Source organism: Sus scrofa, chromosome 14, assembly GCF_000003025.6.
Source record: "Sus scrofa isolate TJ Tabasco breed Duroc chromosome 14, Sscrofa11.1, whole genome shotgun sequence".
NCBI lineage: Eukaryota > Metazoa > Chordata > Mammalia > Artiodactyla > Suidae > Sus > Sus scrofa.
The window spans coordinates 50,477,232-50,492,115 of record NC_010456.5 but is presented as its reverse complement, the minus strand read 5'-3'; the positions used below and the strand labels follow the sequence as shown (position 1 = coordinate 50,492,115).

Here is a 14,884-nt window from a genome sequence, read left to right as displayed (position 1 = left end):
CGGCACAGCGGCCGCCCTGCCCCCAACCCCCGCGGGCAGTGGAGCAGCCCGCGGCCACGCCCCACCGGTGTCAGCGAGGTCACGTGGTGGGGCGGCCGGATGAGGCCGCACCTGCGCTGTGGGCTCTGGCGCTCGCGGGCCGGTTGCGGAAAGCCGGCGGGTGGCGCCGCGGTGCGCGACGATGGCGGCGGCCGCGGCCCGGGGAAGCGGCGGCGGCGGCGCCGGCCCCGGCTCAGCCTCCGGCGCCGGCGCGTCGCGGGGCTTCTATTTCAACACAGTCCTGTCGCTGGCCCGCTCCTTGGCGGTGCAGAGGCCGGCTTCCTTGGAGAAGGTAGTTTGGCGGCCCAGTGCGGGCTGACAGGAGGAGGGGGCCGGGGCGCTGGAGGCGCGGCTGGGGTCTGCAGAGGCCGAGGTGGGCCTCGGCTGCCGGGGGCGCGAGGAGCTCGTGAAGGAGGCCGGTGCGGCAGGGGGCCGGCGGGCGTGTGGCGGGCGGGTGGTTGTGAGCTCCCGGCGGGCTAGGCCGGGGCCGCCTAGTGACACCGCTAGGCGGAGGCGGCGGGGGCCGTGGTCGAACCTGGGGTGGCCCCCGCTCGCCCTGCCTTTTTTTGGTGACTTTGGGCGCTGCCTTCCTCGGGGAAGGGGTGCTTGTAAGCGCTTTGTCCTTGGAGGTGAAGGGCGGTGGGGTAGTGTCGGGGAGCGCTTTCTGAAACGCAGGTCTGCTGCGCACTGTTTTCTTGCGAGATTAGAGGGGTCTTCAGACCGGGGAAGCGGGTGTTTGAAGAAAAAAGAACTCACCCCGGAGCGTTCCTTATCTTGGAGAGGGGGAGAGGCAGCCCCACGGATGCCTGGGATGGGGGGAAACAGCTTTTAGTTTGAGAAGGTACCTGCACTGTCGCTGTATGTCGTCTTGAACAAGTTACTTCAACCCTCGGAGCCTCTGTTTCCTTATCTGTGAAATGAAGTCGTTCTTGAGTTCTAGCATAACATGCCTGACAAAGAGTTGGACAGTAAAGGGCAGCTCCCCCATGCCACGTGTGTGTGATGAGACTCGATGCAATGTGTTAGCATTGAAGGGATGGGATGATTCTGCACAGCCTCCTGGCACATGGAAAGATTGTTGTCTGACAGTTGGGAGTGGCTCTGGTGCCCGGTGAAATCGTTTTAGGCACTTTAGCAGGCTGACCTAGGCCTTCCTTGGCTTTGTAGGTTCTCAAACTTGGAGGGTGAGCAGGGCCTGGAGACTGATGCCTACCTGACTTCTAATCAGAGGGCAAGTGCAATGGAAGGGAAAGAATACTGGTTGTAGAGATAGGATCACCTGAGTTTAAACCCTGTTTTTTGTTTTGTTTTGTTTTTGCTTTTTAGGGCCGCTTGTGCAGCATATGTAGGTTCCCAGGCTAGGGGTGGAATCAGAGCTGTAGCTGTTGGCCTATACCACAGCCACAGCAACGTAGGATCCAAGCTGTGTCTGTGACCTCCACCACAGGTCATGGCAATGGCGGATCCTTAACCCACTGAGTGAGGCCAGGGATGGAACCTGTGTTCATTCTCATGGATGCTAGTCAGATTTGTTTCTGCTGAGCCAAGATGGGAACGCCTAAACCCTAAATTCGCACGCATTGGTGTGACTCTGGGCAGCTGAGTTCCTCAGTCTGTCCCTCTGCTTTTTCCTGCAAAATACAAGGGTACACTCCTTGGTAAGAGTACTGTGAAGATTAACAGAATAACACAAATAAAGGCAGGCTTGTGAGTACATAATGGATGATCCCTGTTACCATTGCACGAGCCTGACTAATGGACCACAGTGCTGGTTTTACGGAAACAAATCCCTGCCAGCTGGTCAGCACATTCTCTTCTTAGTAGGAGGACCAAGGAGCACATCAGAAGTTTGCTTGCTGGGCTTGCAGGGAAGTGGATGAACTTGGAGGAGAGGGTCCTGCGGCTCCTGCAGTGGTGGCAGCCTTCCCCACTCAGGAACTGAAAAATGCACCTTCAGCTCTTCTTACCCTTTTCACCCTTCTGTACTAGTCACAAGAAGATTCTGCAGCTGCCACGTTGTTAGCTTTGTATCTTCTGGAACTGCTTAGATTGTCAAGATAAATGTTTTTCAACTGATTAATCCAGCATTTTGGTCCCTGGCTCCCTAATAGCTCTTACTCTGGGAGCTACTTTAGTTTCATTGGCTCATTTACAGCCAATTCTGGAAAGAGTTAAGAGAACAGGCCTGAGGCTGCTGTCCTCAGAAGGGTTTGCCTGCAAGGTTGGCCTGGCTGGCATCAGGAAATTTGCTCTTGAACTGCTCAGTTCTTATGCTAACTGATAAGGGTGATTCACACTGTCTAGACTCTGTTGGAGCAGTATGGTTTATGTTGAAGTCCTGCTTTCCCTCAGGAATCTGGAATCTAAGCAGGCAGGGCCTAAGTGACCAGCCTTCAGTAAAAACCTTGGGGGCTGTGTCTCTAGTGGACTTCTGCAGGCACAAATATTATACCAGCATTGTTTGCTGCTATACAGGGGAAATGAGAGGAGGGTTTCTCCAGATCCCATCTGTAGGTTTTCCCCTGCGGGTATCTGCACTGTAATGAACTTTAACCATGAGTATGACTGTGTACATGTGTGAGTCTTGGGGACCCCGAAACAACTCCCTTCTCAGAAGAGGCTTCTGTAGGTGGCTGGTTCCAACAACCATGTAAATTTCATTTAGTCCTATATGTCTGCTTACTACATTCCCCTACTTCTTTTTTTTTTTTCTTTTTTCTTTTTAGGGCCACACCTGTGACATATGGAGGTTCCCAGTTTAGGGGTCTAATCAAAGGTACAGCCGCCGGCCTACACCACAGCCACTCCAGATCCTAGCCGAGTCTACGACCTACACCACATCTCATGGCAACGCCAGATCTTTAACCCACTGAGCAAGGCCAGGGATTGAACCCGAAACCTCATGGTTCCTAGTCAGATTCCTTTCCACTGTGCTGCGATAGGCACTCCTACCCTCCCCTACCTTAGAACAATTAACAAGAAGTCCTTAGTATTCCTAAGGAAAAGATTCTTGAGGTTCTTAAGAGTAAAGGCCCTTCTGGCTGGTCCGAGTGCAGTGGTGTTTACAATTAATTGATCACAGCCAGTTACAGATTTCTTGGAGTTCCCGTTGTGGCTCAGTGGTTAACGAATCCGACTAGGAACCATGAGGTTTCAGGTTCAATCCCTGGCCTTGCTCAGTGGGTTAAGGATTCAGTGTTGCCATGAGCGGTGGTATAGGTCCCAGATGCGGCTGGGATCCTGAGTTGCTGTGGTGTAGGCCGGTGTCTACAGCTCTGATTGCACCCCTAGCCTGGGAACCTCCATATGCTGTGGGAAGTGGCCCTAGAAAAGGCAAGAAGACAAGACAAAAAAAAAAAAAAAGAGTAAAGGCCCTTCTGGGTATGATCTAGGGTAAGAAAGATGGGGACCTAAGAGGGGAGATGACCGTTGACTCCTTTTTTGTTTTTTTGCCCACTCCTGCAGCTTATGGAAGTTCCTGGGTCAGGGACTGAACTCTCGCCAGAGCAGTGACCCACACTAAGCAGTGACAACTCTAGATCGTTATTTTTGTTTCTCTCTCCCTTATTTTTTCCAGAGAGGAGGAAGAGGCAGGGGACTGAGTGGGCCTGGTGTAGATGGGGTTGACCCAAGGAAGGCTATTTTCTGAACTAGGCCTGACACCTCAGCTCAGACATGGGCTCTTAGGCAGTCTGACACGTTTTTAGTGGCACCTGGGCGCATTAATACCATAATGTTCTCTGCCTCTTACCTTGTTACACCACAGTGGGGTTGATTTGACTTACTCCTTTTACCTACTCTAAGCCCAGGCTGAGAAACCAAACCTATCACTACTCAGTGCCTTTTATTTGTTAATTCCTTAATTTGCTCTTTCACTCAGAAAACAGTTATTATTGAGCAATTAATTGATACATATTAGGCCAGGTAAATAAGATACTCCTGAAATTTCTTTGGTGCTGCAGGTTAAGGATCCAGCATTGCTGCAGCTGTGCCTGGGATTCGATGCCTGGAACTTCCATTTGCCCTAGGTGTGGCTGAAAAAGAAAAAATGAACTCCTAATTTGGTTGCTCAGGTGACCAACAAGAAGTCGGATTTGTTTCAAGTTCCCATTTACTCCTGCATCACAGGTCTGGTGACCAGACTCCTGCCCTGTTCATCCCTGGGCATTCTTGTCTGAACTTTGACCTTTTTTTGCTAGGCTGTCCCTAAGACTGGAGCCCCAGCCCTGAGGGTCACCCCTGGGCTTTCTGCTCATCTCTGAACACACCCTCTGAGGCCTTCTCAGCTTTCAGCTCTCTCCCTCTGGGAGAAAGATGAGAAAACTTGAGAGTCCTGTCTATACCAAAGACTCCCTCTCTGATTTCCATCTGCCTGCCCATCTCAGGTTGTACTTTCCTGCTTCTTTCCTGTCTTTAGAATGTTGCTCAGCTGCTCCTGCCAAGCCTTCTCTTGGCTCTGCCTAGTTATACTCCTCTGTGCCGGGGAAATCTCACCTGACCCGATCTTACTAATGGACCCCAATCCTCCCACTTGACTTTCCACCACAGGAGGCTTTGAACATACTCTCTTCCTCTCATATCCTAAAATACTTGCTCTCTTCTTCAGTTAGAGTGCCAGAGTCTTGAAGCTAGCTAACCTTTGACCTGATGTTTTTGGTTTTTTTTGGCTGAGCCTGGGGCATGTGGAAGCTCCCAGGTCAGGGACTGAAGCCACATCACTGCAACCCCAGCTGCTACAGTGCCAATGCTGGATCCTTAACCCACTGTGTCACTAGGGAGCTCCCCATTGACTGAATGTTTAAATGGTACTGTGGCATCAGGGATGGGCTGGACCCGCTCTGGTGGTCAGATGTGCTGAAGAACATGTGCTGGGTGACTCTTAACTATAATCAGAGGAACGTGTGCCCAGATTTTTCGGACAGTGGGCTTTCTGAAGGTCATGACTATCCAGTCTGTCCTTTAGAGTGGTCTGCTGTGGAATGAAAATCATTGTATTGGCATTTTTTAAATTTATTTTTGCTTTTTAGGGGTACACCTGTGGCATATGGAAATTCCTGGGCTAGGGGTCGAATTGGAGCTGCAGCTGACGGCCAGCACCACAGCCACATGGGATTCGAGCTGAATCTGCAACCTACACCACAAGCTCATGGCAGCACTGGATCCTTAACCCACTGAGCGAGGCCAGGGATCGAACCCACACCCTCATGGATAGTAGTTGGGTTGGTAGCTTGCTGAGCCACAAGGGGAACACCCTGGCATCTTAAAAAAAAAATTTTTTTTTAATTAAAGTATAGTTGATTTCCAAAGGTTTTGGCATCTTTTTCAGCATCATGAAGCTGAAAATTTTCCATTCTGCTCCCTTTCTTTTGTGAGGCCATCTTAATAACCACAGAATGAGAGGAGAGAGAATGAGCATCAGCAGAGGGTCTTCATGTTACTGGAACTGGTGTAACTAAATCAACTCTAAAAAATGTATGTGTGTGTATGCATATATATGTAAAGTGCTCACTAGGAAAGATGATATGTGCAGAGACTGCATGGCCAGGTTCAGAGAGAGAGACAGAGACAGAGAACTAGAAAATATTTTGGGATGAAATTGGAAGAAGAAAAAAGTCTATCTATAATTGAGCCACATTAACTAATAGTTTGCTAGGGCTGCTATAGCAAAGTGCCTCCATGGCCTAAAGCTCTAAGGCTAGAAGGCTAAGATGAAGGTGTCAGCAGGGCTGGTTGTTCCTGAGGCCTCCCTCCTTGGCCTGCAGACGCCCTTCTTCTCCCCATGTGGTCTTCCTTCTGTGTCTGTCCTCATCTCCTCTTCTCAGAGGACAGCAGTCAGATTGATAAGACTGGTCCACCCTAATCACCCGATTTTAACTTCACCTCTTTCACGACCCTGTGTCCAAAAACAGTCACATTCTGAGGGGTCTGGACATTAGGAGTTCAATATGTGAATTTGATGGGGGATGCAGTTCAGCCCACAATATTAACCCATCAGCAGTTTCATTTCTTAGAGCTCCTTTTTAGGTTTTAACTGTGTATATTTATATTGCCTTTTGTAAAACTAGCCCATATTTATTACTTTTGTGGCATGTCATTTTTTGCATTGACAGACCATACTTAAGCATTTCTCTGTTTTGACTTCCTAGTTTTTCCTTGTAAAACAGTGTTTGTACAGCTAGCATTTTGTCATCTAAATTATATCCCGTGTGAAATTGTAGCTGGGTCTTTTTTTTTTGTCTTTTTGCCTTTTCTAGGGCCGCTCCCACGGCATATGGAGGTTCCCAGGCTAGAGGTCTAATCAGAGCTGTAGCCACTGGCCTACGCCACAAGCACAGCAACACAGGATCTGAGCCACGTCTGCGACTTACACCACAGCTCATGGCAACGTGGGATCCTTAATCCACTGAGCAAGGCCAGGGATCGAACCCTAAACCTCATGGTTCCTTGACCACTGCGCCACAACGGGAACTCCATGTAGCTGGGTCTTGATATTTACTGCACACCTGTCTCCAAAGGATTGCACTTAGCTGTGACAGCATAAGCAGGACTCCTGGTACATTTTTATCTGCAGCTTCACCCATGCTGGATTTTATGTTATCTCTTCCTGCCAGCTCAGCAAGCATAAAAGGATATTCTTTTGAGCCCAAGGTAATATTTGACCCTGGTTGGCTATGTTATATTATGAGTTAAGCAAACAGCCCACAAGGCTGAAGTGCTGGGATTGTATGATATTGCTGTGTTCTTGTTTTCCGTTGTGTGGAAATTTGAATTCTGTGTTCTTTTCATGCTTGCAGGCTGGTTGCTTTAGTACTGACTCCTAGCTGTGTCCACTCCAAGTAGCTTATTTTCAACAGTTGGTGTACTGCATGTGCACGGAATCTTGACCCTCAGCTGACTTACAAATTAGCAGCAGCAGTAATAGGTGCAGGGCTGGCCAGTGTCTGTCCAGAAAGAGCTGGTGATGAACTATATGGCTTTTCAATAAAAATCCCCTGGGAAGATACTTACCTGCTTTGTACTTTGCTGGAGTGGTGGTGGGAATGGGAGGTGAAGATAATTTGGGACTCAAACTTTTTCTCTGTGTCACTTCATAGGTTTATGAAAATTGTAATAAAAGGTGGCTGAGCGGATTAAGGATCCAGTGTTGTCACTGCAGTGGCTGGGGTTGCTGCTGTGGCATGGGTTCGATCCCTGGCCTGGGAGCTTCCACATGCGGCAGGTGTGTCCAAAAAAAAGAAAAAAAAAAGGAAGGTAAAAAAGTGAAACCTGCATTAAGAAAGTAAAAGTATTGTGGGCACTTGCTGTGAGGTTACTCTCAGCTGAGTTTTGTTTTTTGGGGTTTTTTTTTTGTTTTTGTTTTTGTTTTTTTTTTATCTTTTTAGGGCTGCACCTGCGACCCATGGAGGTTTTCAGGCTAGGAGTCGAATGGAAGCTGTAGCTGCTGGCCTGCACCACAGCCACAGCAACACAGATCTGAGCCTTGTCTATGACCCACACCACAGCTCATGTCAATGCCAGATCTTTTAACCCACTAAGCAAGGCCAAATATTGAACTTGCAACCTCATGGTTCCTAGTCGGATTCGTTTCTGCTGCACCACGACAGGAACTCCTCAGCTGAGATTTTAAATAAGAACACTTGGAAGTGATGAGGGTGGCATTTGCAAGTACTAAGAGCATTGGCAAGGGCTGGGCATTTCAGAGGGAGAGGACAGAGAGCAGAGCATCTAGGAGAATGAGAAGCAGCAGGAAGTAGGATTTGTGGAAACAACGTATTTAAGAGAAGCAGACATGAAAAAGAAGAAAGCAGGTGGTGTGGATCTACTTACTTGGTGAGATAGGGAATGGCCTTTGAATGTTTCAGGGCTTGAGGTGATGTAGGTGAGGAAGATTTTTGTGGCTACATTGGTTGTTATGGTACTTAAGGGAGTCTCACAATTGATGTGTCACTCTTGCCCTCACCCCCAGAGGGCAGGGATGTTCCATTTCTGACTCCTTATTGCAGGTTCTCTCCTTTGTTGTCAGTGTTTGCAGTTTGCACTTGGTGCAAATGTGGTTGCCTCCAGTCTCTTTCACCAGCAGCTGTTCCCATCATTGATTTTAGTTGCTGCAATGTTTCCATGCATCTCAGTTTCCTGATTACATGTATATATATATATCTTTTTGTCTTTTCTAGGGCCGTACCCGAGGCATATGGAGGTTCTCAGGCTAGGGGTCTAATCGGAGCTGTAGCCACCGGCCTACGCCAGAGCCACAGCAATGCAGGATCCGAGCCTCATCTGCAGCCTACACCGCAGCTCACTGCAACGCTGGATCCTTAACCCACTGAGCGAGGCCAGAGATCGAACCCACAACCTCATGGTTCCTAGTCAGATTTGTTAACCACTGAGCCTCGACAGGAACTCCTATATTTATTTTTACTCATATTTATTTTTGTATTTGGTTCTCTCATGTATCTTGGCATTTTGGAAGAAAGCTTGGCCTTTTGTACACATTACCAAACCAGCCAGAACCCTGCTTTCAGTTTGTGTGATAACTTGCCGCATACAATTGGTTTGAGGCAAAACCCCTCAGGTCTCACTTGCATTTATTTGCACTTATTTGCTGAGTCTGAGCAGCTCTATCTCTGCTAGAAAGCCCTTGTCTTTTCCTGAATGTTTCTGCTTAGAGCTGGCCTGGAAGCTTGGGTTCAGGACAGCCAAGGATATTCCAGTATGAAAGCAAAAGATGGTGACGTTCATCCATCCATCCATTCATCTGTATACTATGTCCTGGAGTGCCTGCTGTGTGCACATTGGAGGGATGAATAAGTAGACATGGATTTGCTGTCATGGAATTTACCATGAAGAGAGACAGACAAGCAAACATTAAACAGGAAACTACAAGTAAATGTGATTTAAAATGGTAACAAGTGCGTGAAGCAAAAGTAAATGGCATTGGTGAATTTTATCTCAATTTTTCAAAAATGGTGACTGGTATGAGATGAAATAAAATGGGGTCCCAACTTGTATGGAAGTAGGGAAGCTAAAGGAGGCAGCCAAGGACACATGTACAGAATACTCCTAGCAGAGGGTATAGGCTGTGCAAAAGCCTAGAGGCAAGAATACTTTTGACTCATGATGACCTTAAAGAAGGCTACTGTGGGGAGTTCCCATCATGGCTCAGCAGAAACGAATCTGACTAGCATCCATGAGGACGCAGGTTGCATCTCTGGCCTCTCTCAGTGGGTTAAGGATCTGGCATTGCTGTGAGCTGTGGTGTAGGTCACAGTCACGGCTTGGATCTGGTGTGGCTGTGGCGTAGGCCAGTGTCTACAGCTCCAATTCGACCCCTAGCCTGGAAAGCTCCATATGCTGAGGGTGCAGCCCTAAAAGACAAAAAAAAAAAAAAAAAAAAAGGCTACTCTGGTTATAATTTATGGAGCGGGGGGTGGGGGTGGGGGCACCCAGGACACATCGTGGAAATGATTGTCAGCTTTATCATAGGAGCAATTTAAGAGTTTGATACCCTTTAGAAGATTGGTGGAGAACTTAAATTATTAGTAATAAGTAAAATAAAATGTCAATTACGATTAGCATATTGGTGGGAATATTTAAGATCAGTTTTTCTTTTTATGGCCACAGCCACAGCTTATGGAAGTTTCCAGGCTAGGGTCGAATCAGAGCTGCAGCTGCCAGCAATGATGGATCCTTAACCCACTGAGTAGAGCCAGGAATCGAACCTGCATCCTCACAGATACTGTGTCCAGTGCTTAACCCACTGAGCCACAACAGGAGCTCCTAAGATCAGTTTAAATAGATTTGTAAAAATTAGATTTAGTAGAATATTAAACATTGTTTTTCTAGATGTCTTTTCTTAGAATTGTTTTAGGGTACTTATGACTGCAGTTATATAATTATAGGATCATAGGCTATTGGATCTTTCTTTTTTTCTAATATAAACATTTAAAGATATAAATTTCCCTCTGGTGCTTTAACAGCATTCCACAAATTTTAATATGTTGTGTTTTCTTTTTCATTATGTTCAAAATATTTTCTGATTTCCCTCATTTCTTTTTTGACTCAGAGGTATTTAGAAATATGTTGTTTTGGAGTTCCCATTTTGGCGCAGTGGTTAACGAATCCGACTAGGAACCACGAGGTTGTGGGTTCAATCCCTGGCCTTGCTCAGTGGGTTAAGGATCCGGTGTTGCCGTGAGCTGTGCTGCAGGTTGCAGACGCGGCTCGGATCCCGCATTGCTGTGGCTCTGGCATAGGCTGGTGGCTACAGCTCCAATTAGACCCCTAGCCTGGGAACCTCCATATGACGTGAGAGCGGCCAAAGAAATGCCAAAAAGACAAAAAAAAAAAAAAAAAAAGGAAAGAAATATGTTGTTTAATTTCTGAAAAATTGGGGAGTTTTATAGATGTTCTTCTGATATTAATTTCTAAATTCTGTCGCTATGGGAAAACATACTTTGTTTGATTTCAGTCCTTTTAATTGTATTGACTTGCTATAAGATCCAGCATATGTAAGATATATCTTGGTGGAACTTCCAAATGTAGATGAAAAGAATGCATGTCTGCTTTTGTTGGATAGAGTCTCCTGTAAATATTAGTAAGGTCGAGTGTGTTCTTCAGGTCTTCAGCATCTTTACTGATTTCCTGTCTGTTTGTTCTGTCAGTTACTGAGGGAGGAATGTTGAGGTCTCCACCCATAGTTGTGGGTCTGTTGCTTTTTCTTTCGAATTTTGTCAGTTTTTGCTTCATGTATTTTGAAACTTGATTCTTGGGATCATACACATTTGTGATTGTTATTTTCTTGTTATCAAGTGATCTCTTTATTATCATGAATCATAATGTTCCTTATTCAGAAATCTACTTTGAGGCATTCCCATTGTGTCTCAGTAGTAATGAACCCAATTTGTTCGATCCCTGGCCCTGCTCAGTGGGTTAAGGATCCTGTTGCCCTGAGCTATGATGTAGGTCACAGATGTGGCTTGGATCTGGCATTGCTGTGTTTGTGGGAAAAAAAAAAGTTTATGAAATCTACTTTGATATTAATATAGCCACTTCAGCTTTCTTCTTTTTGTTTTCTCTTTCTTTTTTAGGGCTGCACTTGTGGCATATGGGAGTTCCTAGGCTAGGGGTTGAAACAGAGCTGCAGCTGCTGGCCTACAACACAGCCACAGTAACACGGGATCCTTAATCTACTGGGCGGGGCCAGGGATAGAACCTACATCCTCATGGACACCTGTTTGGTTCTTTACTCCTGAGCTACAGGAGAACTCCTCCAGCCTTCTTGTTAATGGTATTTGCATAGTATACTTTTTTCTATTCTTTTACTTTTAGTCTATGTCTTTATATTTAAAGTGATTCTCTTGTCAACAGCATGAAGCATGCTCTTTTCCAGTGTGAAAATCTCTACCTGTAGTTGGAGTTTTCAGATCGTTTACATTGTTATTAATTATTAATGACTGAATTTAAATCTACCATCTTGATATTTGTTTTCTATTTGTCCTGTCTGGTTTTTTTTTTCTTTTCTTGCCTTTGTTTAAATTAACTCAGCATTTTTTAGTGTTCCACTTCATCTTCACTGTTGTCTTATTAGGTGTATTTCTCTCTCTCTCTCTTTTTTTTTTTTTTTTTTTTTTGTCTTTTTGCTATTTCTTGGGCCGCTCCCGTGGCATATGGAGGTTCCCATGCTAGGGGTCAAATCGGAGCTGTAGCTGCCAGCCTACGCCAGAGCCACAGCAACGCGGGATCCGAGCCGCATCTGCAACCTACACCACAGCTCACGGCAACGCCGGATCCTTAACCCACTGAGCAAGGCCAGGGATCGAACGTGCAAGCTCATGGTTCCTAGTCGGATTCGTTAACCACTGCGCCATGACGGGAACTCCTCTCTCTCTTTTTAAGTAGCTGTTTAAGGATTGAAATATGTATCTCTTTAACTTATCATAGTTTATTTCAAATAACATTTCTTCATTTATAGTGTAATAACCTTACAATTGTAATTCCATCTTGACTCCCATTTTTGTGATTGCTATCATAGATTTTTACTTATGTGTTGTAAACTTCAAGTACATTATAATTTATTTAAATGATCATAAAATATGAAAGCATATATATTCATATATACAGTGTTTCTTGACTTTTTTTTTTTTGTCTTTCTTTTTAGGGCCTTACCAGTGGCATATGGAGGTTCCCAGGCTAGGGGTCCAATTGGGGCTGTAGCCATCAGCCTACGCCACAGCCACAGCAACGCTGGATCTGAGCTGCATCTGCAACTTATACCACAGCTCACAGCAGTGCCAAATCCTCAACTCACTGAGCAAGGCCAGGGATAGAACCTTTGTCCTCATGGATGCTTCTCAGGTTCGTTAACCACTGAGCTATGACAGGAACTTCTATACAGTATTTTTTGTTCTCTTCATTCCTTTATGTCAATTCATGGCTATGCCTTATTGATTTTAACATTTCTTATAGTGTAGATGTGCTAGTGTGATTAATTCTCTTTGTCTTGTCTGAGAAAGTTTTTTTCTCAGCTTCATTTCAGCTGACTCTAGAATTCTAAGGTGACAGGAATTTTTATTTTAGTATTAGTCTGTATATCTGTCCTTATCCTAGTACACTGTCTTGATTACTGTAGCTTTGTAGTACGTTTTGAAATTGGTAAGAGCTCTCCAACTTTATTCTTTGTTTCCAAGATTTCCTTGCCTATCTGGATCCTCTGAATTTCCATGTGAATTTTAGGATCAGCTTAGCAGTTTCTGCAAAGAAGTCACTTGGGATTTTGACAGGGATTATGTTGAATCTGTAGGTCAATTTGGAGTATAATTGCTGCCTTTTTTTTCTTTTATTTTTATTTATTTATTTATTTATTTATTTTTGTCTTTTTGCCATTTCTTGGGCCGCTCCCACGGCATATGGAGGTTCCCAGGCTAGAGGTCCAATCGGAGCTGTAGCTGCCAACCTACGCCAGAGCCACAGCAACTCGGGATCCGAGCCGCGTCTGCAACCTACACCACAGCTCACGGCAACGCCGAATCGTTAACCCACTGAGCAAGGGCAGGGATCGAACCCGCAACCTCACAGTTCCTTGTCGGATTCGTCAACCACTGCACCACGACGGGAACTCCCTTTTTTTTCTTTTAATTTTATGGCTGCACACACAGCTTATGGAAGTTGCTAGGCTTGGATTGAATCCAAGCCGAAGCTGTGAACCTGTGCAGCAGCTCCAGCAACACTGGATACTTTAACCCACCGTGTTGGGCTGGGGATCAAACCGGAGCCTCCAAATTGACCTGAGCCACTGTAATTGGATTCTTAACCTACTGTGCCATAGCAGGAGTGCCTGCCATCTTAATATTGTCTTTTTTTTTTTGTCCTTTTATCTTTTCTAGGGCCACACCCGCGGCATGTGGAGGTTCCCAGGCTAGAGGTCTAATCAGAGCTTCAGCTGCCGGCCTATGCCAGAGCCACAGCAACTTGGGATCCGAGCCGTGTCTGCACCCTACACCACAGCTCACGGCAACACCAGATCCTTAACCCACTGAGTGAGGCCAGGATCGAACCTGCAACCTCATGGTTCCTAGTTGGATTTGTTAACCACTGAGCCATGACAGGAACTCCCTTAATATTAAGTCTTATCATCATGCACATGGGATGTCTTTCCATTTATTTAAGTCTCTACTTTTTTTCAATGATGTTTTGCAGTTTTTATTTTATTTTTTTTATTTCCTTTTTAGGGCTGCACCTGCAGCATATGAAAGTTCCTAGGCTAGGGCTCAAACTGGAGCAGCAGCGACTGGCCTACACAATAGCCATGGCAACACCAGATCTGAGCTGCATCTGCAGTCTATGCCTCAGCTCAGGGCAATTGCAGATTCTTAACCCACTGAGCGAGTCCAGGGATCAAACCCACATTCTCATGGATACTAGTTGGGTTCTTTTTTTTTTTTTTTTTTTTTGTCTTTCTGCCTTTTCTAGGGCCACACCCGCGGCATATGGAGGTTCCCAGGCTAGGGGTCAAATCAGAGCTGTAGCTGCCGGCCTACGCCAGAGCCACTGCAACGTGGGATCCGAGCTGCGTCTGCAACCTACACCACAGCTCGTGGCAACACCAGATCCTTAACCCACTGAGCAAGGCCAGGGATCGAACATGCAACCTTATGGTTCCTAGTCGGATGCGTTAACCACTGCGCCACGACGGGAACTCCATTAGTTGGGTTCTTAACCCACTGAGCCAAAAGGGGAACTCTTAGGTCTAATTTTTTTAGTGGATTCTTTAGGTTTTTTCTATACACATGATCGTGTCATATGCAAGTAGGGATAGTTTTGTTTCTTTCTTTCTAGTCTGCATGGCTTTTATTTCATTTTCTTTTCTAATTGCCTTGACCAGAAGCTCCAGTACAATGTTGGACAGAAATGGTAAGAGTGACCATCCTTATCTTGTTCCTGATCTTAGGGGGAGATCTTTCAGTCTTCTACTATGTACGATGATAGCTGTAGGTTTTTCATAAATGCTCATTATTGGGTTGAGGACGTTCCCTTCTATTCCTAGTTTATTGCTTGTTTTTATCATGAAAGGGTATTGAATTTTTTCAGGTGATTTTTCTGTGTGGTTTTTTTTTTTTTCCTTAGGGCTGCACTTGAAGCATATGGAGGTTCTCAGACTAGGGGTCAAAGGGAAGCTACAGCTGCTGGCCTATACCACAGTCGTAGCAACGCAGGATCTGAGCTGAGTCTGCGACTTACACCACAGCTCACAGCAATGCCAGATCCTTAATACACTGAGTGAGGCCAGGGATCGAACCTTCGTCTTCATGGATGATAGATTCATTTCTGCTGAGCCACACTGGGAACT

General features: G+C 45.9%; 1 protein-coding gene across 4 annotated transcripts in view; it reads left to right on the top strand.

The window, feature by feature from the left end:
* PI4KA (phosphatidylinositol 4-kinase alpha) overlaps positions 133–14,884 on the top strand; it is a 101,568-nt gene continuing 86,816 nt past the window's right edge. Inside the window, exon 1 of one of the 4 annotated variants that reach the window (XM_001929569.6) lies at positions 133–331. In XM_001929569.6, coding sequence (XP_001929604.6) covers positions 182–331 — 150 coding nt within the window. In that variant the 5' untranslated portion in view covers positions 133–181. Of the gene's footprint in view, positions 332–7,234; positions 7,259–14,884 lie in introns of those variants that run through there. The other 3 variants (XM_013983179.2, XM_013983181.2, XM_021073459.1) reach the window with 3 other exon arrangements.